Source organism: Engraulis encrasicolus, chromosome 14, assembly GCF_034702125.1.
Source record: "Engraulis encrasicolus isolate BLACKSEA-1 chromosome 14, IST_EnEncr_1.0, whole genome shotgun sequence".
NCBI classification, from domain to species: domain Eukaryota; kingdom Metazoa; phylum Chordata; class Actinopteri; order Clupeiformes; family Engraulidae; genus Engraulis; species Engraulis encrasicolus.
Genome location: NC_085870.1, coordinates 52,531,830 through 52,556,619, shown reverse-complemented (window position 1 = coordinate 52,556,619; position 24,790 = coordinate 52,531,830). Strand labels below are relative to the sequence as shown.

Below are 24,790 nucleotides of genomic sequence, written 5' to 3'. Positions count from 1 at the left end.
TGCACTGCCATGCACAACTGATGAAAGTGAACAAATTGCATCGCTACAAGCAGAAGTGGACATCCACGACTTTAGAGAGGAGAGAGAAGTTCATCCATGTGCTCCTGCTTCTATGGACACTTACACATACTGAATGTACCGTCCACATTACATTGCATTTGGCAGACGCTTTTTAACCAAAGCGACTTACAATAGATGACATAATCATAGTCAACATCACTAGCAGATAGGAAGTGCACAGGAAATACGTATACAGAACAACAAGTGCAAATTTAAAGTAGGGTTTTTTTTTGTTGAGTACACACACATATACAGTGTGTCAAAGAGTCTGGCCTGGGACTAGGGCAGCTCAAGCATAGTGTAGTAGAAAGTCACGAAAGAGGAGACGCTTTGATTGCTTCTTGAAGGCTGAGAGAGATGTGCCTATTATGCCACTAATTAGCTCACCAACCTGGCCACATAAAGATATATTTGCTAATTATTTTTAGGCGATGGGATGCCAGTAAATGTCGCTTGTATCAAACACATGGCTGTTTCAAACTCTGCTTTGGATGCATCACTGACCCTCAGTTGACCCGGCGTTGGGGAAAAAAGAGCATCTCTCACCATCTGCCTAAATGCACCCAGTGGCACCACTCAGTCCTCTCAAGGGGGCCAACCGTTACACATGTGGTCGAAAATGGAACCAGCGCCCTCACACTGAAATGCCGTTGAGCAGGGCGTATCACCCCATATTTCTCCAGGGGACCCAGTGACTTTGCCTAATTCACTGTGCAGTAAGGCGGTCTGGATCAAGATTCAAGAGTTTATTGTCATTGTCAAAAAAGGCAACAAAATTGTGTTTGGAGTACAACCCTCAGTAGTAGCAGCAGATTAAGTTAAGTCATTAGAGGCAAAAGTGACACCAGTGCCTTGTTCCCCCCCATCCCACTAAAAGTGCAAAAAAAATGCAATACAATATAATGTCATACATTATCATATAATGTATGACATTATACATGCAATATAGTATAATGTATCATAATATTTTTTAGATCAACTCATTGACTATTTGGAATATTTTTACAACAAACTTTCAAAATAGATACAGTATGAAGAAGGCGAGTGAAAAAAGTACATTCAAAACAAGGCAAATGTGTGACACTGTGTCACACTGTGTTCACTTAGCGCATTCCAAATTGAAAACAAAGTAATCCTAGTGATGTTGTTGATAACACCCGCTCATGTGGCTTGCAATTAAAAGCACTGTGTGTGTGAGGCTGCTGTTGAGAGGGACTCTCTGTGGGAGATAAGCCCAGTAGTGGTGATAGCCATGCTGGATGGCTAATGGCTAATGGATGATTGTTGGCTCGCTGGCTCATGTGGCAGAGCTGTGGACACTGATAAACAGGCACCCTGAGACCCAATCACAGATTACACACAGGACACGGACAAGAGAGGGAGAGGTCAGTACAGACTACAGCAGCAGTATACAAGTAATGTAGAACAGATAGAGAGCAGACAAATAGTGGAAGACCTATGAAACGTAGTGCATGTTAGTACCCACGATTAGAGGTGAGTATAGTTAGTTATGTTATGCTGTGAAGCTCTCTCAGAAGAGATGAGTGTATTCACTAGCTTCTTGAAGGTTGTGAGGGGGATGACCCTGCTCTTGTAGCAACTGTTAGTTATTCCACCATTGAGGGACAATAACAGAAAACTGTTTGGGCTGGGCTTGCCTTGTGTGAGTAGAGTGCAAGGCTAAACGGGTGGTACTGGAGGAACATCACTCTGGAAGGAACATACGGCTTTAGCATAGTCTTCAGGTAGCCAGAGCAGAACCTGCTGTAGCTATAGGCAAGGGTCAGGGCTTTGCGTTTAATTCAAGAGGACACCGGTAGCCAATGCAGGTTGACAAAAAGTGGTGTGATATGCACCCTTTTGGGTTAGGTGCAGGGCTCTAAATTAACACCAGCCAACCTGCCAAATGCTGGTGAATTTTCAGTTTGGCTGGTAGAAAAGAACAACTTACTAGCCACTTTGACTTATTAGTGAGTGTATGTTTGGCAGTAAAATAGCATCTACTAGCCATTTTGGCTGGTGATGAAAATAGTTAATTTAGAGCCCTGGTTAGGTGAATACAATACACCACCACATTCTGGACCATTTGTAAGGGTCTTATTGCACAGGCTGGGAAAACCAATCAAGAGAGAGTTGCAAATTCCAGAGTGTCTGCAGCCTTTGACACGGTCAACCACAAGATCCTCCTGAGGATACTCACAGCCATGGGAATCACAGGCGTTGTCCACTCATGGTTCAACTCCTACCTCTCTGGACGCACCTTCAGTGTGTCATGGCAAGGGAAACTGTCTACGACTCACACCCTCTCCACAGGCGTCCCTAAGGATCAGTGCTGGGGCCCCTTCTGTTTTCAATGTACTCTTCCTCCATGGAATGTGTCATCCAAACACATGGGCTCTCCTACCACTGCTATGCTGATGACACCCAGATGTACCTGTCGTTCCGTCCAGAGGACACCACGGTTTCGGAACGCATCTCTGCCTGCCTCACCGATTTGTCAACATGGATGAAGGACCACCACCTACAGCTGAACCTGGCCAAGACTGAGCTCCTGGTGATCCCAGCTAAAGAGTCGCTCAGTCACAACATCAACCTCAAGATAGGCTCCACCATCGTGACCCCAAACAAAGTCGCCAAAAACCTTGGCGTCATGATTGATGATGAGCTGTCATGCTCCAACTACATCAACTCGGTCACCCGGACCTGTCGAATCCAGATGTCCAACGTACGGAATATCAGACCTGTGCTGACACAATATTCTACACAACGACTGGTCCAGGCCACGGTCCTGTCCCGCGTTGACTACTGCAACTCACTCATGACAGGTCTACCTGCTTGTGCGCTAAAGCCTCTGCAGATGATCCAGAATGCGGCGGCACGGTTGATATTCAATCAACCCAAAAGGACCCATGTCACTCCTCTATTTATTGAGTTGCACTGGTTACCGATCGCCGCCCGGATCAAGCACAAGGCATTGACTCTTGCCTACAAAACCATCACAGGAACGGCCCCAGCTTATCTGAAGGACCTACTAACGCCTTATGTTACTGGAAGAGAATTGCGCTCATCCAGCACAAGCCGTCTGGCTCTGCCATCCAGTCGCTCTAGGTACTCCCAGTCAAGATTGTTCTCCGTTGTGGTACCCAAGTGGTGGAACAGTCTCCCAGAGGCAGCAAGGCTAAGCACATCTCTTGCAGCCTTCAAGAAACAACTAAAGACATTCCTCTTTCGAGAGAATCTACTAGACTAATGCTTGAACTGGCCTTGCCCCAGGGCAGACTCCTGACATGATGTTTAGTTTAGTTTAGTTTAGTTTGTGAGTGTGTGTTTGTGTACTCGTTATTTCCTCTTTATAAAAAAAAAACTAACCCCTCTTTGCAATTGCACTTGTTGTTCTGTATATCTCCTGTGCACTTTGTATTTGCTTGTGATGTTGGCTTGACTATGTCCTCTTTTGAAAGTCGCTTTGGTTATAAAGCGTCTGCCAAATGCAATGTAATGTAATGTAATGTAATGAGGATTACTGGCTCTCCCAGCTCAGTGTGGCAGCTACATGTTTTCTTTTCATGCTGATCTTATTGGAGGCTTGTATTTTGCTGAGCACAGTGGGTTGGTTTACTGTAGTTGCAATTCCAACATGCTGCTTAATTGGAGCCAAGGATAGCAATCTACTCTATCTGAACCATGAGTGAGGAGGTCCACAGAGAAAGTAATACACTTAGTAATACACTGCACCTGTGGCGCTAGTGATCTGCTGTACCTGTGGCACTAGTATTAAATCACGTGATCTGCTGTACCTGTGGTGCCAAGACCATGGGGAGAGATGATCTTTACCTGTGACGTCTGTCCTGCCATCCTCATCTGACTCCTCCTCCTTCTTCTCGGTCAGACACACCTCGGGCACGAAGAAGCTGTTCTGGCGGGCCAGGGGGCACATGTAGTGGATCAGGTCATCCTTGTAGATCTCCATCCAGGGGAAGGCACTTAGTTTACGCTCCTGTGACGAGAGAAGGGAGAAGGGAGAGGGGAGAGGGGAAACGGTTTTATTTATTTAATCTCATAATTGTGAGAAGAAGCTACAGTAACAGAGGAAAAGGTTTTTAATAGAAGTGTATTTTCTTAATTGATCCCTTGAAGGAAATGCGTTCTTTGCCATTTGTCCCAATTTTCGGATTACACAGTTCACACACAGTGAGGTGAAGCAAGCACATCCTCTCTTGGAAGACTTAGTTCCGAGCGCACTGACACTTCTCAGGTCGAATTCCACCGCTGCTAAGGAACTTTAATTGGCCTTGAAGACGCTCCAGTCACCCCGCACCTGACTCCACTGGTGACCAGAATTATAATCAGACAGGACAGAAGGGGCTGTCTGCATAATAAAGTCTATGAAGCCTCCACAAAGGAACTCACAGAGAGAAATCATATATTTGGTTTCTATTGTCCCAGCTGAGCCTGATACCAAATAGTGGTCTCTTTAATGCGAAAGTATAGCATGACACTGCCTATATTTAAATATTCAAGCAATTTCTATCTTGGTGTATAATGTAATATGGCTTGCAGTTTAAACATGAAGGTCGTTGTAGAGTGAAAGCCAAAAGGTCTGTCTGTATCCATGCATCACAACATCCAAGAGCAGCAGCATCTGTGATGCAAGCCTGATTATAGGAAAAGACACATAGAAAAGTAAAGTTTGAATTGACGGAATGCCATAACAGTAATTACAGACAGCAAAGCTGATCAACTGTGGACATCTAACACTTCTAACAACATTGAGGCTTTTGTTATACACACATAGAATCCTTTTTTTGGGAGGTCACATACAAAAATCAGACCCTGCACAAGCCAGTATTCATCCATTGCTGATCACAAAATGTCATCTGTACAAGAACAGTGGGAATGGTGTGGACTGTGCATAGCTAGTGAATTGCATGAAATGCACGCACGCACGCACGCACGCACGCACGCACGCACGCACACGCACACACACCTTTTCAAATCTGAGGAAAAATAAGCAAATATGAGACTCCCATACACGATGAGCAGATGATCGGTTGCAGAGGAATTTTAAATTACATGAACAGAAGAAAATAATATCTCTCCATTGTAATGCAGTCTCTGAGCCCTCGTATGGAGTGCATATGAAGGCAAAAAAGATACTACTACAAGCCAATATCAAGTGGAAACATTGCAGAATAATTGTATCATCCCACATAGCCAGAGGCATTATAATTTAATATGCACTTCAATGGCAACGAGATGAGGCCGAGAGAGCTGGTTTTCATCCATAAGCAACCTGGAGCAACAATCCATCTTTAAAAAAATCGCATTTTCACACATGGTGCTGGAAAATATAAAAACATATGTACTTCCCTTTACCTGGGCGAGTTAACTGTGAGAGCCCAAACCCAAAACGTGTTATAGGCTTTGAAAACATTACTCAACTCCTGAGCATGTCCTGTAATAAAACACAAATCACTGATTTATGGCTTTTGGGAGGTGATGCTACACACCAGATGATTCATGCTCATGAGAGACAGAAATGTCTTCCATCCTGAGCGTCACAAATACAGTAAAATGCTGTAATACAAGACAGGGCTTTTAGAATTAACATTTTAAATGTCCAATTGAATGAAAAAAAAACCTGCCTTTAACATTGCTTTCAAACTTATCGCACATCATCAATACAAAATTCCACAACCTCTACAGGTGCTACATGCAAACACCTCTACACCAGAGTTAATGAGGTGGATACTGCATTTGGCACGTCTGAGCAGAAGAATTTCAGTACTCATACATGCAGATTTATGAGTATATGAAGAGTTCAGATGCAAAACCCCCTAAGTGCCTTTTCAGAAAATAATCTTAATTCATTTTTATTTAATACAAAGCTATCAAAATTGCAATATAACTATTTATTTGTATTATCAAGTACATGAATGTAAACCAAACCAACAACGGGGTTCTTTAAAAATATAGAAGTGCAGGTCTTCAGAAATGGAGTTAGGGGGTTTTGCATCTGAACTATTCATATGACAATAAAACACTTGTGTTTTGCATCTTGCATGGACATGAAGGATCATCTGTTTGATGATATTTGCATGAGACCATGTTGTCTCTATAATAGTGTGCTCTTCAAAGTATAGCACTAGAACATAGACAGTAGAGGGAAAGGGCTGAATAAACAGGGTTCCCACTCTAATTCAGATATAAAATTCCATGATTTCCCATGACTTTTCTGACCCAAGAAACAGAATTTCCATGACCACTTCCGTAAAAAGAAATGACGTTAAAAAGCGTGAAAACTGAAGATTATCTTCATCCCTAGAGCCGACGCAGAGCCACCGCCAGACTTAGGTGGGCTCAAAGCATTCTAGAATGTTGCACATTACCACGCAAAACCAAACAGTTTCTGGGGAAGCATTGTAGTATAACCAGTAAGAAACAATGTTTTACACAAAAAAAAAAAGTTTTTACTTCTACACAACTGTTAAGAAAATTCCATGATATTCCATGACTGTGCATGCAAAACGGTAAAATTCCATGACTTTCCATGACTGGAAAAACTTTCATGAAATTCCATGATATTCCAGAAATTCCATGACCGTGGGACGTGGGAACCCTGAATAAAGGACAGGAAAAGGAGGAAAAGGAGGAGCTACGAGAGGAATGAGGAGGAAGAGGAGGAGGAGGAGGAGGAGGAGGAGGAGGAGGAGGAGGAGGAGGAGGAGGAGGAAAGAAGTTAAATGGAGAAGGAGGAGCATTCTTGGGGCCACATGGCAGAGAAGATGGAGGAGGAGGAAGATGATGAGGAGGGGATGAAGGAGACACAGGAGGAGGAGGAGGAGGAGGAGGAGAAGAAGATGGAGGAGACAGAGGAGGAGGAGGAGATGTAATCGACAGAGGAGGAGGAGGAAGAGGAGGAGGAGGGGATGGAGGAGACACAGGAGGAGGAGGAGGAAGATGAGGAGGAGGGGATGGAGGAGACAGAGGAGGAGGAGGAAGAGGAGGAGGAGGAGAAGAAGACGGAGGAGACAGAGGAGGAAGATGAGGAGGAGGAGAAGAAGACGGAGGAGACAGAGGAGGAAGAGGAGGAGGAGGAGGAGAAGAAGATGGAGGAGACAGAGGAGGAAGAGGAAGAGGAGGAGGAGGAGAAGAAGACGGAGGAGACAGAGGAGGAAGAGGAGGAGGAGGAGAAGAAGATGGAGGAGACAGAGGAGGAAGAGGAAGAGGAGGAGGAGAAGAAGATGGAGGAGACAGAGGAGGAAGAGGAAGAGGAGATGGAGAATAAGGATTCTCAGGGTCAAATGGAAGAGGTGATTGAGGAGGAGGAGAAGTTCTACGGAGGTGGAACAGAGTTCTAGAGGCCATAATGTAAGTGGAGATGGTGGAGGAAGAGGGGATGGAGGAGGAGGAGGAGGAGGAGACAGAGGAGACAGAGGAGGAGGAGGAGGAGATAGAGGAGGGGGAGGAGGAGACAGAGGAGGAGGAGGAGGAGACAGAGGAGACAGAGGAGGAGGAGGATTCTCTGGTCCATATGGAAGAGGATATGGAGAAGGAAGAGGAGGAGGAGGAGGAGGAAGGGGTGGTTAGGCCTGATTGATATGTTTTAATCTAACCCGTGATAAAAGAGGAGGTATGCAGCATGGAGCATGAATCACCTGTTCACCTCGTCACACACACACACACACACACACACACACACACACACACACACACACACACACACACACACACACACACACACACACACACACACACACACACACACACACACACACACACACACACACACACACACACACACACACACACACGGCACTCGTGGGTAGCTCATGTAAATGAGGACATGTCTACTTGGACTGGGCAGGAGGGAGATAATGAGAGGGGAAGAGAAGAGAATAAAAAAGAAGAGGAGGAGGAGAGGAGATGAGATGGAAGAGAATAAAAGAGAGGAGAAGAAAAACAAGAGTAGAAACGACAAGAGAAGACAGAGGGCAGAGAAGAGAAGAGAGGGGAAGAGAAAGAGTAAATGAGACAAGAGAAGACATGGAAGAGCTGAGAGATAAAGACAGAGAAGAGAAGAGAAGAGAAGAGAAGAGAAGAGAAGAGAAGAGAAGAGAAGAGAAGAGAAGAGAAGAGAAGAGAAGAGAAGAGAAGAGAAGAGACGAGAAGAGAAGAGAAGATACAGAATATTTTTGTTGTTTCATTACAAATACTTTTAATTTCATGATGTTGACTCGCATATTGAGAGATGTCAATGTTTTCTTCACACTGGTGGTTAAAAACTCCAGTAAATAAATACAAACAGAAACAAGAAGAGCGTCAAAAGTAAATGGCAAACGAAAAATGCCACTCAGCACACATCTAATTATATTCAGTTCAGGCATTCAAGCTGGTCATATCACAGCTGAATCGATTTCCATGCCAACATTAAGCCCCATCACTCTTAGTTAGGAGATGATTTAAAAGACTTAAGCGAGAGTTGGACTGTGAATCGCTGCCCCATAATTGTGTGATATTACCTTTAACTACCATTTATATTTTACACTAATTGCCTCAACGTGTTGGGCACTCCCATCCCCCATGACCTGCTCTCCGTCATTTATGTGTCATAGGGTACCTGCAATCCCCTGTAAATGTCCATTCCTGCCCTATGTGCATTCCACAGATGGATATTATATTATATTTACATTAGATTAGATTAGACATTTTAGGTGTGTATTGATTTCAGTCCCCAGAGTAATGTGGGGTAAGGTGCCTTGCTCAAGGGCACCGAAGCCATGAACCGTGGTGGGGAGAGGTAAAGGTGGAATTTAAACCTGCAACCCTCTGAATTAAAGTCCAAGTCCCTAACTATTGGACCAAGGCTTCCCCATACGGATAAGTGTGGGCATTGACGTTTTCTGTCATGAAACTGGGAAGATAGCTCAAGATAACCAATTAAATGGATCAAAACACCTAGCAAATAACACACCACACATAAGAGACGGATGGAGGTACGAAGGTAATAACGGACATCCAATGTACAGACATTTACGGACACTTGTGGATGTAACTGACACACATAGGCTGTGAACAGTAGCGTGGCGTCGGGTTTTTTTCCGAGGAAGCCACGAAGAAAAAAAAATAGGCCTACAATTTTTAATTGATTATTATTACTAGTAGGCTAGTAGACTACCATTATTAATATTACAACTACTATTATCATTACATTATTATTAACCAGTAGCGGCGGCTGGCTGGGACAACAAGCAGGGCAGAAAGTTTGGCGATCGAGTCCATGAGAATAAAATCAATAAGGTATCATTTATGAGATGCGTTGCATGTTTGCGAGCCAGGAAGGTGTTTACCAGAACGGTGTCAGAATGATTGCAACCTGCTTTTTATCCATCCTACGTTGCACCTTTGTCGCTGAGCATCATGAAGCTTTTGTCTCTGCCGGTGTGTTAGTATAGTAAAGAGCACTGCTAACCTTCACCAAGGCTTCCTACCAACTCACTCACTCACGCCTGCATCAGAAATCTGATGTCTCCTGCCCAAGTTATTATTTCATTAATAGGCTCAAACCTCCAAAGACACGAGAGACTGAACCGCAAACGCTTCACAGAACTAATGAGATTTTTCAGATACGCTACTGGGGAATGCAGAAAATATATTTTCCATCATCAGAGCCACAGCGTCTAAAAAAAGGATGTATTATTATCACCGCCATATTTGTTCCATTATTGTCGTGACATGATTAGGAAAGAGGAAAAAAACACACACACCGAGAAATATTGGCTGAAAATGATAAAATTCACAACTTGTCAGTTTTCCTGTTGCCTACTTTTTGTTTTGCAACGGTATGTTTTGCTTCATAATACGTTTGTAGAAACATGTTCATGGCTTGTGAGAAAAGATAAATCTTTCACACTCTGCACACTTATGCATACATTTGAGCAGCTGCTGAGGACGATGTATATGGAACCATTTCATTCCCTATTCACTTCTGCACAGGGTGAAAAATTAACTTCATAACTAGCCAATTTGGCAGTAATGTTAAATCTTACTAGCCTAACATACACTCATTATCAGTCAAAGTGCCTTGTAAGTTTTCTTTTCTACCAGCCAAACTGAATATTCACCAGCATTTGGCCGGTTGGCTGGTGTTAATTTAGAGCCCTACTGCTGCACCATAGCGGACGACCATCTAAGGACATCTCACAATCCCCTCCCTCCATAAGAGCTAATTAACCTTGCAGACCTCAATATCTTCTGAACAGGCAGATACCAGATGACTAAATAACACAAAAACAAGCGGCCCGATAATGAGACACATTGCAGTAGACTGGCGTGACCATGATAGGCCAGCCCTAAAACGCAAAGCACAGCCCAACCCACACTGAGAGTGCTGGAAGTGCAGTGGTAAACTAGAGCCACTTTAGCACACTCCATACAGAAAAAATGTTAAGAACTTATAAGAATTATTTATAAAAATATATATGCCATGTATGATATACTCCTGAAAGTGGTCCCTTTTGGGGTTTTCTAGTGTTGTACAAAAATTATCTGGTTTCACTGTCATAAACATCTTTTAGAATTCCTAAAAAACCTGTAAAACTTGTGTATGGTTTTACAAAATCCTTTCATGAACCCAACTGCCAATGGGGACCAATGACTTCAAATCCAGCCTGGGTCTTTCTCCTACCTCACCCCATTCTCTCTCTCTCTCTCTCTCTCTCCAACTCTCTCTATCCCACTATTCACTATCACCATGCAGACACAAAAGCTCAAAAACATTTTCTTCTAAAAAAAGGCATTGGGTGTGCTTCCTTTTGCTTCTGCTCAGTCTTGCTCATATGTATGTGAGGCACCTTGACTGCCCTGCACATGTCTCTGAATTATTAAGAGTTTTATGATTAAACATGAAAGAGTGAATAATGCAGTATGTGAGAGTTACAGGACATTAAAAGCTGTTGATGGCGAAGTGGCCTGTTCCTCCATATACTGTCTGACACTTGGGTCACTCTTCCACTTACTCTACATCCAGGGGATATCTCAGCCGTTTTGTCTTGGAGTTTTGTCAGAGCTGACTATTCAAACCTGAGGGATACCCCCAGATTTTTTTTCTGAGGGAAATATTATTGGTTTGGCTATTTCATTAGTGCCCGATTACCTGGGCAGTAGCCAAGAGTAGGCTGAGTAGAGCTGAGTGCTTCTCTCACCTTTATTTACAACAAGCTGGGGATATTGAATTTATCCCACTTTGGTACTTTCACAAATGGCATGTCCTCAGGGTGCATATCACTTGGTTTCAGGTGGAGCACTTCCTTCCTCCCTGCTTTCTTCCAATATTCCTCCCTTTCCTTCTTTCTCTCTTTCTTCCTTTCTTTCCCCTACTCCTCCCTATCACTCCTGTATCAGCAGGGCACCACTTAAGTTACAGTACCGCCGTTGTCCAGGAGAGCAATCATGGCATATTGCAGCAGGAGGCTACAGGGTATATTGCAACAGGAGCTTGGGCTACAGGACATATTGGAACAGAAGTTTGGGCTACAGAGTGGCAGAGATTGAGGTATGGGAATCACTGTTGTCAATGGGACTCCTTAGGATTCGCCTGACAGGCCAGACCATTCATTTTGAATTACTTCGTAATTCACGAATGGTCTGATTACGCTTCTCTGAGGAGGGTTTAGTCGTCCCCCAGGTGGCCGGCCAATAAGCGAACGCACTTGGGCGCATAATAACACAGGTACGTCATGAATGTCAACTGTCAGCGATTTGTCACCACTCATTTGAAACTAGAGCTGAGCTTACTCCTCCCACTGAAGCGCTCCAGGGCATCAAGGACCCAGACCAAAAATGAATTACGAAGTAATTTAATGTGGTCTAGTATAACCAGGCTAGCTTAGGATGGCCGTTTATGGGTAAAATGGGCATTTGGTGGGTCTTTCTGCAGATTTATAGTTGGGTGGTTGACGTTTAAGGGTTATTCCAATTCCTGAAAAAAATTGATGGAAAAATTGGAAAAAAATGGAAAAAAATAAACCACTTAGTGGTCCATGGAATTTCGCCTAATTTTTGCCATTTTTGGGAAAATGTGTCCTGCATCAACACATTGCATAGGCATGTCACACCGCAGGAAAATGAAGTCACACCACAGGAAATTCACTGCATTGTGGCCATTTTAATCCTTTTGTATACATGACTGACATCTGAGCTCATGCTAACTTGATAATGATATTGTGTTTAATCTTAATATGTGTTTTCATTTATAAAAAACGTTTTTCCTTCTTTAAGAGCAGTCACACCACAGGACACCATAAAATGAAAGCATCGCGTGACAGAAACATTGCAATATGAAGACATATTAGTAAGAAGTTAATAGTCACCTTAAACTTCCACAGCACTCTCCAATAACTGAGGTACTGACTGGTTAGGAGCCAGTCTTTAAGACCCTTGTAGTTGGCCTTGCAGCTGCCCGTTCACAAACATTGACATACACAGGGTGCAATTTGTCAGAAAACCAGAAGGGGGGATATGCTTCAGATTGTAATCAATATCAATGGAATTGCACTGAACTGTGATAAAATCATGCAGAAAAAGTGGCAATATCAAGACGCAATTTGTGTTACGAAATTGAACTTGTAGTTAATATTACTGTCTTGAGTTTTTTCACATTCAAATATCTTAATATAAAGTTAATATTTATGCAATCATGCCAAATGCTTCATACATTATTCATGATAGAGGGGATAGAGGGATGAAGAGAAGGAGGTGAGGATAGAAAGATAGAGATACACAATATACTATAAATTATAAAATTAAATTCTGTTAACTCAGAAATGTATATGAATACTTTTTGTTGTGATAATTCAACACTTAGACTCTAACTACGATAGAAGACTAATTTACTAATGGACTAAGTTACTAATTGACTCTCTAAGTCTTCTATCATACTTGGTGCTATGTTCTAACTGTGAAATTAAAACAGAAAAATGACCTGTGTAGAGGGGTGGAGGTCTATTGTTAGGAGGCAGTGAGGGATGGAGGGATTGGGCATAGAGAGATGGATATAGAAGTGGAGATAGAGGGATGAAGATAAGGAATGGGGAATCGCAGAGATTGAAGTAGTGTAACGAGGCAGGTGCTGCTCTCCACTAATCATCACTCAACACATCTCTCGCACTGGTCTCCCTAGCAACAATAAGCCCCACCTATTAACACACTATTAGGGCCTCATCTTGTTCCCCAGGAGATACAGGAAGCAGGAAGACATTAACGTTGGCTGCACGAATGCTCTGGGGTGTTAACATCCATACTTTCCCTTAACCCCATAAGAATTATGTCTGCTTAATGCGTTTTTATTTGTAAATGTGTGAGACACATCCTTTGAGGTTGTATTAATTTATTATATAGGCCATTAACAGCACTAAATCACAGTAGCATAGTTGTGATTGAAACCACTATTCTATTTAACTACGTACATTTTATTCCAAATTTTTTTTGTTTTGGATTTGGGTTGTTTTTTGGTTTGACTATTCTGTGAATTAAGTCTCCACACTGGACCTACTCCATGATTGTCCCATTCTTCTTTATAGCCTTCAGGAGCAAGCCAAAGCTGTTGGATGCTGTTCGCACTACACGAACACACACACACACACACACACACACACACACACACACACACACACACACACACACACACACACACACACACACACACACACACACACACACACACACACACACACACACACACACAGCCTCTGAGAAGACATCGGTTTGTCACGGTAATTCCATTCCAATGTCATTGCGCGCGCCCACATATCCCAGAGTGCTGCTCTAGCCAGTGATGTGATGGCATTCGCGTGCTTGGGAGCACATTGTCACACACACAAAAATCACCCCCCGAAGTCAGTTGTTCCTGTAACTGGGTTGGCTTCACTTCTGCTGTTGTTAATACATTTACGCTTTCCAGCACGACACAAGCCACAGTCCTACTGGCGATTTATCTTTTCATGGGACATCAAGGCTTTGTTGTACTGTATAAATATCTCATCTGAGTAAATTGACATTATACTTTGCTGACAGCCTCCAGTCTCCCCTGTGGGGGAAAACATAGTGGCTGGTGCTACTGCAGGTAGGTAGCACAGGCTGACTCAAAGTGTGTGTGTGTGTGTGTGTGTGTGTGTGTGTGTGTGTGTGTGTGTGTGTGTGTGTGTGTGTGTGTGTGTGTGTGTGTGTGTGTGTGTGTGTGTGCATGAGAGAGAGAGAGAGAGAGAGAGAGAGAGAGAGAGAGAGAGAGAGAGAGAGAGAGAGAGAGAGAGAGAGAGAGAGAGAGAGAATGTGAGTGAGTGTGTGTGTGAGAGAGAGTTTGTGTTGAAGGTAAAGTACTGATGACACTTCCATACAATACTTTTTATGGTGGAAATGTAAATGAAAAAGAACAAAAAACCCAACATTCTCATGACATTTCACCTGAAACTGAAGTTACTGTGCTCTGTTTTGGTACTGTCTACTCCCAAACTACTGCTTCAATGATAAATGCAGTAACTACACGTGACTTACAGCGTTTTTTGGCTTGCAAGAGGTAACAAGCGCAGTAACATCCGTTTTTGTAGTTTTTCTCTGAAACGGGACAAGGTTGGACAAACATTTTTTGACAAAAGGGCAAAGGGAGGTATTTTAAAGCCCATTTACAGTCTAAACTCAATCTCAACCATTTTCAAGTTACTGTGTTCTGAAATTGTACATCAGACTGCTGAAGTTTAAACGCATCTATATCTGACTTCTGCCAGTCACCCTGCTACTGTATTTCTACCTCAAAGAAAACAAACATACGTACATCCAAAAAAAAAGTAGAAATATAAAGGTGGAGAGAATGAACAGAGCTTGGGAATATTCTGTGCTTTATTTACATCAAAACCACTACCTTCAAACCTAGCATGCCCACAGCCGCCTCGGCATGAAAACAAGCTCAGTGAATATGTGCAGCTTTTACGCTCCTCATGAACTTCTCAATACCCGTGTCTACTGCTGAGCTCCATTGCTCACTCGCCTCTGGTGGTACCAAGCACTTTGGGCAATCTCATCTTAGCCTGACTGGTGTAGAGGGTTAGATAGCAATAGCAATGCCATTTGTATACAGGGCTGCTGACAGCTTTTGCCGGGCCCAGGACAAATGACTCCTATCCCCTCCACCCCACTCAATACATGCAATGTAATGAGCACCCAATTCTTGGCCACCTCTCTCCCTGGGCCTGGAACAACTGACTGTGGGCGTCCCTGTGTGTACCCTAGATGGTGGAAACTGGTGGAGGGAGGGCTGGGGATACTGAGGTTGCTTCAGCCCAGGCAGGCAGGCAGCCTCCTGTGGTCCCCCATTACTCATCTCAGCCATTGGGCAGATGCTGTAAACCGGTGGGAGGGGAGAGGGACAGACAACTTGCTACTAGACAGGCGACCTCCTCAGAGCCACTTCACTCATTGTCCCTACAGCCAAGATGATGCTGAGGCTGAGGTCTGGAGAGGCTGGGACAGGTAACACGCATGCACGCACGCACGCACACACGCACGCACAGAAGGCAAGGCTGAGGCAACAGACACAGACACAGACACAGACACGCACACACGAAAATGAGGCAAGGCTGAGGCGAGGAGCATCCTCCTGGGGGACAAATAGTCATTTTGGCTGAAATCATGAGCAGCGTTTCTGCATGATTGCCTTTGCCGCCGGTGAGAAATCGTTGATAAGCGCTGGGCACAGGAAGAAGCCTCTGCCACTGTGTGTGTGTGTGTGTGTGTGTGTGTGTGTGTGTGTGTGTGTGTGTGTGTGTGTGTGTGTGTGTGTGTGTGTGTGTGTGTGTGTGTGTGTGTGTGTGTGTGTGTGTGGAACCTTCACCGCATGCACTTCAGCCAACCAATACGCTTCGCTGCGTTCAGCTGCAGACAGCCTGCGGAGGGATATGGTGGTGTGTGTGCTTGTGTGTGTGTGTGTGTGTGTGTGTGTGTGTGTGTGTGTGTGTGTGTGTGTGTGTGTGTGTGTGTGTGTGTGTGTGTGTGTGTGTGTGTGTGTGTGTGTGTGCGTGCGTGCGTGCGTGCATGTATCATCTTCCCATGTGTTTCCTCTTCAGACACGCACATCCACATCCACACACACACACACACACACACACACACACACACACACACACACACACACACACACACACACACACACACACACACACACACACACACACACACACACACACACACACACACACACACACACACACACACACACACCTAATATGCCAGTAGAGAGGTCTGGAAATAAGAGAGTGAGAGCCAATGGCTGGAGAACAGAGAAGTCACTTATCAAACACCCACACATACCTACACACAGCCAAGCCACACATGCACGTTCACATGCACGTACGCACCCACACACGCACGCACGCACCCACACACGCACACACACACAAGCCAGTCAGTGTGTTTGCCAAAAACTAAAGCCCTAATATGTGGAAAAGAGTTGGCTCAATGACATCATCATCATGTCTTCCTGACAGCACACTGGCCACAAGAACATTCAGGCGTTCCACTGGATAGCTGTTGGACCATGAAGCTCTCAGCTCAGCATGCCTTGCATAGACAATCATCACAGATCGCCCTACTCCTGCCCAGAAGTGCCAAAACTAGCAAAAGTAAAAGAAAAAAACAAAACAAAACAAGAAACACTATTTCCTTCCAAACACAGGTAGCCAGCTGACCTGTGTACTTCTTTGACAATGACAGAAATCTTCTTGTCACAAAGAAGAAACAGTATCCCCTTGACACATAGGTTGTCTAGTCACCTGACACCTAAGGTGACAGTGTCTCTTGTGTGTAATAGCTACGTAAGTTAATATGCGACATTCCTAACACCTCAGATATACTGTACATTACGAACTGAACAAATAGCCTGGCTTTTGGTTGTTGTATCGGCCTCTGAAAACAGAATTACTATGAGATGGCAGTAGGGATGCAAACAATTAATCAATTAATCGACTTTAATCGATCAATGTATTAATCGATTAAAAAAACATTAATCGCAATTAATCGACAATTCAACCTACATGAGACCCAGGTGAAAATGGCATGTGAAGAGTGTGTGTGCAGGGTAGGGATGTGCACGAATATTCGAAGGTTCGAATATTCGTTTTCCTTTCGAATTTAGAATAGCCCTGTCGAATAAAAAAGAAATCCAGCCAGTAAAAAAAAAAATCTGTGTTGTCCTCCCTTGCAGTGTTAAGTGACAAATGAAAAGTACTGCAGGGTTACATTAAATTAACCTAGTAGCTCCCCTGTATTCTAATTTCTCTGGTAGGTCTAGATCATATTTCATTTCCAACACATAAGGCGAGTGTGTCTGAAAGCGTTCCGCCCCCCGCCGACACGACACACACAGCCAGGGAGAAGCCACGCATCTCGTGCATTTCAGGAATGGGCATTGGGCATTCATAAATAAAGCGCTGACACTGTAAATCTGCTATTGGTGATGTTTTTTTAAACATGGACTGTCATCTGTAACTGTTCGGGAATAATGTCACATCAATTTGCGTCTGATTTGACCAGCGTAAACTTCTGCAAGGTAAGCTACTTGTAGCTGTTAGCCAACGTCAGTGTCAACAATGGCAGGTTATTTCAATACAGGTATCTCTAAAACGCTAATAATGATAAGCTAACAAACGAAGTAAGCTAGCGGAGTACTCTTAGCTGGGGTGATTTTATTTGGCTCACTACACTATAATCTGCAACTATTTGGGGGTCGTTTTATATGGCGTTGCTTCGGATTTGTGAAACAAACTTTGTAAAAGCCACCCCTGTAGCCGTGTGAATCGGGATACTGTCTGTCAACAATGTCAATTGCTAACTAGTTCTAATGCAGCCCAACTAGCGAACAACTGTTCAGTGGGGTTTACTTTGCCGTGTCATGAGAATGGAAGGGAATGATGAATATTTCTCGTCACGGACGCACAGACCTCTTCCAGTGAACGTGCTGCTGGGCGTTCAGAGGTGTACACTCGACAGCATTTTCTAGCTATTGCTCCCCCCTGGTGCTGTAGATGGAAGGTCACTGTAAATAAGTATTGAACTCTTTATGATACGTCGGCGGAATTAAGGCCACATGTTTCAAGGGATGACGGTGGGAGTCCCTCAGTCAGCAAACGCACGTCTTTTTTTTTTTTTTCTTTTTTTTTTTTTTCGAATTTCGAATAACATTCGAATAGTGGCCATCGAATTTCGAATAGTGTTTTTGGCAGAAATGCACATCCCTAGTGAAGAGGGGTGTGAATAGTGGGAATATTTAAATCACCTTTGGATTAAAGAATTGAAATAGAAGTAATTTAAATGTGGTATTTTATCTCAATTTTTAATAAATTTTTTTAGATTTAGTATGTTTTTTTTCTGAGAAACCTTGAGATTTCAGGGGAAAAACGCCGCTTATCAATTAATCGTAAGTCGATCGATAAGGCTAACAACTAATGATTAATGAATTAATCGATAATTTGCATCCCTAGCTGGCAGGTTTGTGAGTTGTGAGTAGGTCTGGATTGCATAGCGCACAGAGAGAGAGAGAGAGAAAGAGTGAGAGAAAGAGAGAGAGCGAGCGTGTGGAGGAGGCATGTGCTGTAGAAACAAAACATTTGAAAACGATGACATGGGAGCAAAAAGGTGGGAAGGGCTTACGGCAGTATGCACATTAGCACAAGAAAACAGGAAACCCTCTAACGCCCTGAAACAGTGTGACAATAACAGGGGAGGAGAGGAGAGGAGAGGAGAGGAGAGGATAGAAGAGGAGAGGAGAGGAGAGAAGAGAAGAGAAGAGAAGAGAAGAGAAGAGAAGAGAAGAGAAGAGAAGAGAAGAGAAGAGAAGAGAAGAGGAGAGGCGTGAGGAGAAGAGAGGAGAAGAGGAAAGAATGTGAAAGTGAGGAAGAAAGTGAGGAAGTTTTAAAAAAGACAAACACCTAGAGAGCCCGAGAGAGAAAAACGCAGGAAGTCCAGCACCGATTGATTGCTATGCATCAATTAACTATGCGGGGCCAAATTCCCTGGCCATAAAGCGCCCCTAATTGGATCCTCTATGCGACATGGCGAAGGGACTCCTGCCTCCGAGTAAGCGGCGTTAGCTGTGATTTGTGTAATTGGAGAGTTCATTAAGGAGAGGTGCTGGGCAGGAAGCAGTGGCAGTGGCAGTGTTTGTCCTCCTCTCTCTCTCTCTCTAGTTTTCTCCATCCCCCTTACTTTACAAGGGTTCCTTTAACTCACACACTTTTTTTCTTTCCCATCTCTCTCTTCATCACTGCCATCATCCTCTCCCTCTCCCTCTCCCTCTCCCTCTAGTTTTCCCCATCTCCCTTACTTTACAGCGGTTCCTTTAACTCACACACTCTTTCTTCCCTACTTCTCTCTTCATCACTGCCATCATCCTCTACCTCTCCCGCTCTCTCTCTCTCCATTTCTCTGTCTCCAGCTCTCTCCTCAATCGGGGCCCTCCAGTGGGCCCATAGAGAGGCAGCAGACAGCTGAGGTAGAGGGGACAGTCCCCTGGGGGATTTGTCGTGACTACTGCCAGCCTGCCAGCTGCTTAGGGAACACATGCTCTCTAGGGAGAGGGAGAGAGAGAGAGAGAGAGAGAGAGAGAGAGAGAGAGAGAGAGAGAGAGAGAGAGAGAGAGAGGGAGAGAGCAGGTATGACAGCAATCCCTCACCCATCTTGCATAATCCGTGGTAAGCAGCACAATATTAGTTGACCACTAATGACCATCGCATGTTAGGAGGTTTCCATGTCAGATATGATGTGTGTGTCACTGGTTCTACCGAACAGCGATATTGGAAACATATTTAATATAATCCATACAGTATATTGCCAATTGGCATTGGAGGACAGCCCAGCTCGAGTCAGTTGAAGTCCTGCCATGTGATTCGTCTGTCTGCGCTGAAAACGCAGTTGATTTCACTAGTTGGCTCATCCATCTGGCTGAGGAAATCTGATCTTTTTTACGATGTGGTTATTTCGAAGCTGCTATTAAGGAACTGGTTCTGCGAATTGGCCATGTCAAACATTCAGAATGAATTTCTACTTTCTAGACCTGGGGTGTCCACCCCTGTCAATTAGTAATATTTCATTCTGTGTCATTAAAATTCATCACGATAATAAATGGCGAGCCACTGAGATTCTCCAAGTAGGGGACAGAGGATATGATTTGCATAAGTATTTCTTCATTAAAACCATGGAAAGGTCACCAGCCGACTAACACAAGTCACGGCAGTCAGATGGTTCGGAGTGTCTGGTGCCATAGACACCATGAACTGAATTTCTCATGGTGTTTTAATATTTCTCATGGTGTTTTAAAATATCTTTATAGCTACGATGGTGCTTGACATTTATAGTTGCAATGTTCGGTCATCACAACATTGGAGAAAACACTACTTGCATTTGCTCTGCAAAAATCAGACCCTTCAGGAATTTGTGATTGCACAATTTGCAACGTTTATGCAACTTCAGCCAATCAGCAAATTCAGTCTGGTGCTGCAATTTTCATCAATTTAGCACAACTTTCCCGCAATTAAACTTCATTTTGAAAACACAGTCTAATTGTAGAGGTGTTGAGAGAAATGAGAAGGCATACTCACAAAATAAAAAAAATTCACACACAGTAGGTGGACATTGAGTTTAAATAGAATGTTATGTGATTCACGTTTTCGTTCAAGTACTTCCTTACAAATCTTTTCCCAGACAGCTATGTAAGAAGCTGTTCCCACATTAACATCAGGAGGAATTAATGGGTCCAGTTCCAAATTAATTTCATTGTGAATACAAGTTGGAACTGACACTTTCATGTATTGTGTGAGTGACATGATCATTCTGAATGTAAGTGTAAAGTAACTGTTAACTGAGTTTTGCTGCTTGAAGACATTAATTAAATAGTTCAGGCCAGTTTAAACTATTAATAATTCTGAATTAAATGTCTCATGTAAACAGGGCCATTTCCTAATAAAACAGTGAGATCTAGCAGTGTGTAGAAATTGTATTCTCTGAGTTCAGCGCCCTTCTGCGTTGCACCTCAGCAATGGGGGTGTGCAACGAACTTCTGCCATTTTAGAGGGAGATTAGTGCTTCCATCCAGCTCCAGGTGTGTGTGTGTTTGTGCGTGTGCGTGGGTGCGCACTGCGTACGTGTGTGTGTGTGTTTGTATGTGTTTGTATGTGTGTATTAGCAAACTACTGTGTGTGGGCGTGTATGTGTGTTTTCCACAGAGTACTGACTTCTGATTGACCCTTCTGCTCAGCTATCCACTGTGAATGAATTCCCAAACACATGAACAACACTGACGTCTTCACACCAATCTAAACACATGCAGGACCACGTATCCAAAGTATATTATGGTGTGTGTGTGAGTGCGTCTGTGTGTGCGTGCGTGCGTGCGTGTGCATGTGTGTGTGTGTGTGCGTCTGCGTGTGCGTGCGTGCGTGCGTGTGCATGTGTTTCTTTCCTGGTGTCTGTGCACCTCTGAGGACTGCTCTGTGCTCTCTTGAAAGGCCCAATTGTGGCCTCGCTGGATCAATTTCAACGATCCTCCTGCAGGCTCATTTCAGAAGACCTCAAAATGTTCCCCAAAGCACTGCACTAAATATTGCAGCACAGATAGTGTACCTGCTGCTGAGGCCTAATAGGCATCTTGATCTGGCTCCCCTGTCTTAGTCCCAATAGAGCACAAGAGGCCACTGTACAGTGTACTACTGTACTACAGCAACATCGGAGGAGTCACACTAACTACTGTCCTCCTGCTGTTTGGGACTCTTGTACTTTTTGCTGAGCAAAAAAACAATTGGATACAATTCACTTGATGCCGGCATCATATGTGCGACATAACAGTGTCAAAACAGTGTCATGACAAATGTCATGGATGAATCATAAAAATGTCATAAACGTTTTATGGTCATGAAAAGTTGACATTATTGGGGCTATCTTTACCATAACCATATGTCCCTTAATGACAAAGTCATACAATGTTTATGTCATTGACATAACGTTTATGACACATGCATGACCGCATTACGACTCTGGTATGACACTACTATGTCACGTATGACGCCGGCATCAAGTTAAGTATTACCAAACAATTGGCCCAAGAAAGTATCACTATTGTCTCAGAAAGCAACACTATTGCAACACAAAATCCTCCCCAGACACATCCTTTGGCACACAGTGGCCAAAACATCGCCATACTCATCTTGAAGCAGTGCATGTAGCCATGTCCGCCTCAGATGGAGGAGGATGTTTGGTCCTTGAGGTTTGTTTCTTAAAACGAAGTACAGTACATAGCACTCATTTTTTAAAACTTTGAGACTCTCTGAAAATCTTTTTGGCTCTGAGTTTTGGCCTTGCTTGTGCATGCCTGTGGTAGTATCACTACATTTTTACATGTGTAATGTGCTACTTTGGTTTGCATTTCTCAAGACATCCCACTTGGAGATCAATGAAGTTATTTCCACTGAGGCATAGAAACTATTTAAATTAAAAATATATACTGTATATGCTAGAGGTTGAGACAAAGATGGCAAAGCTTAGACCAATTAGTTCGTTTAATTTAAAGAGTAGTGATGCTCTTAAAATCACAAGTTCACAAAAAAAATCCTAGCCTTTTGAGATTGGAGGTAGCCTACTCTTATCCATACGTAAGTTTCAGCTCAATTGTCATTACCCTACACAGGAATTTTTCCAGTGTTAATTCAACACTTATAGAGTCTATGTAACACCTTCTAGAGTGTATTTGGTCCCAGAGTACTCTCTGCGTGTTGAATTAACACTGCATTTTTTACTGTGTATAGGGTACCAGGGGATCCCAAACTTTTTCTGCTGGGACCCCCTTTACAGCCTTTTACTATTTTCATGAACCCTACCCCCCATCTTCCAAAAACAAACATTTTCTTGTCCATCAATATGACAACATTTGAATTTGAAATTCACTTGAAAAACAAAAACTTGTATTTAAGAAACATTAGGCTCATTTCCTACAAAAGTAGTTTTGTTGTTTGTGAGAGTGGGTTTGTGATGGAGTGCTTTCTCAGAGTGATGTTGTGATGGAGGAAAAAAAGAGCGACATTAATACCGTGGCAACAGCAATAGCGAGTCGCCATGACGATTGGAGCCAGGCGGTCCCCGAGAGGCCTGTGAGCTCTTACTATCTTTGCTTCCTTCACACACCGATTCTCCTGCACACACACACGCGCGCGCACGCACGCACGCACGCACGCACGCACGCACGCACGCACGCACGCACGCACGCACACACACACACACACACACACACACACACACACACACACACACACACACACACAGTTTTCCCCTCACATCTCAAGTATTAGGTGGGCTTAACCAAGAAAGAAAACGAAAAAAAAAGGAAAAGAAAAAAAACTCCATTTCACACTTCTGAGGGTGTCCAATTCCGACTTGTCCCTCACGGCCACGCTCTCCCGCAACATGAGGGTATTTTTATCCAGCGTGTTGCATCTCCATCTCCGATCCCCATGCCTGGAGAGCCAGCCTGGCATGCTGGGGCCAAGGCTCATGTGTCCACAGAGGGATCTCCTCTCTCAGCCAGCCCCACAGGACAGGTGGCCATGCAGCCATGTTCTCGCCCAAGATGATGCACTCATTTTGAAAAAAACTCTGAGACTCTTTGAGTATCTCTGAATCTGTTGCCTTTTTGAGATTGGAGGTAGCCTAGGCTTAGCCCTCTGTAAACTTCAGCTCAATTATCATTACCCTACACAGGGGATGTCAAATTCAGGCCTGGGGGTCAAATCTGGTCAAGATGATAGCAGTGTGGAGAGAGAAGGAGACGGAGAAGAACGTTGGGATGGGGTTTTTGGACTATTTTTTATTTAAGTGACGCTAAGGAGATTTGGTCCTCTGTCACCCTACAGCTTGGAAGTATGGTGTTGGCCAAGCTTATAGAGGTGTGAAGAGAGAAGGGACAAGGTAGTGGGAGACTTGTGGCCAGAAAGTCCTTCAAACTAAAAGTCAGAACTCTGCGTCATACATCTGTAAGGAACTCACTCTGTCTGGTGTGGACAGAGGTGTCAAAAGTAAAAGTAAAAAAAATGAAACAGCTTTGTTCCAATACAGGTAACTTATCAGAGTAAAAAAAGTAGATCTGCATTCTTGTCTTATGATCCGCTGGCTCTGCATTTTTTTTATTTAAAGCACATCTTTGCCTGCATTTACCCATTTCCACATTTCAGGATAAAGTACATCCTTAAATCTTAATTTCAATGTCTTCACTCAACTTTCAACACTTCCTCTGCATAACACAGACCCTTCCTCTACAACAAATGTGACCAAGCCAAGCTGAAGCTTTTGTGGACATGCCTGGCGGGTATATGTGTCAAAACTACAATATAATATTGAGCAGAGATAGAGTACTGCCGGAAAGGAGGAAGGGGTTCTGGAGAGAAGCGGGTGGAGTTGAGGACGGGGTTGCCAGATGTGTCTGATCATTGCTCAAAAAACGCCTGGAGGCATTAAATCCCATAAATCTACACAAATCTCCATATTAACTTCTTTGTCATTCATTTTTAGTCTGGATCCTTGATGCCCTGGAGCGCTTGGGTAGGAGGAGTGAGCTCAACTCAACTGGTTTAAAATGAGTGGACCAATCACCAATTGACATTCATGACGTACGCCGGTATGTTGTTTTGCGCCCAAGTGCATT

General features: G+C 43.7%; 1 protein-coding gene across 1 annotated transcript in view; it reads right to left on the bottom strand.

The window, feature by feature from the left end:
• Positions 1-24,790, bottom strand: part of tex264a (testis expressed 264, ER-phagy receptor a) — a 139,823-nt gene that overhangs the window by 23,162 nt on the left and 91,871 nt on the right. The window contains exon 3 of the mRNA XM_063216097.1: positions 3,895-4,057. Coding sequence (XP_063072167.1) covers positions 3,895-4,057 — 163 coding nt within the window. The remainder of the gene's footprint in view (positions 1-3,894; positions 4,058-24,790) is intronic.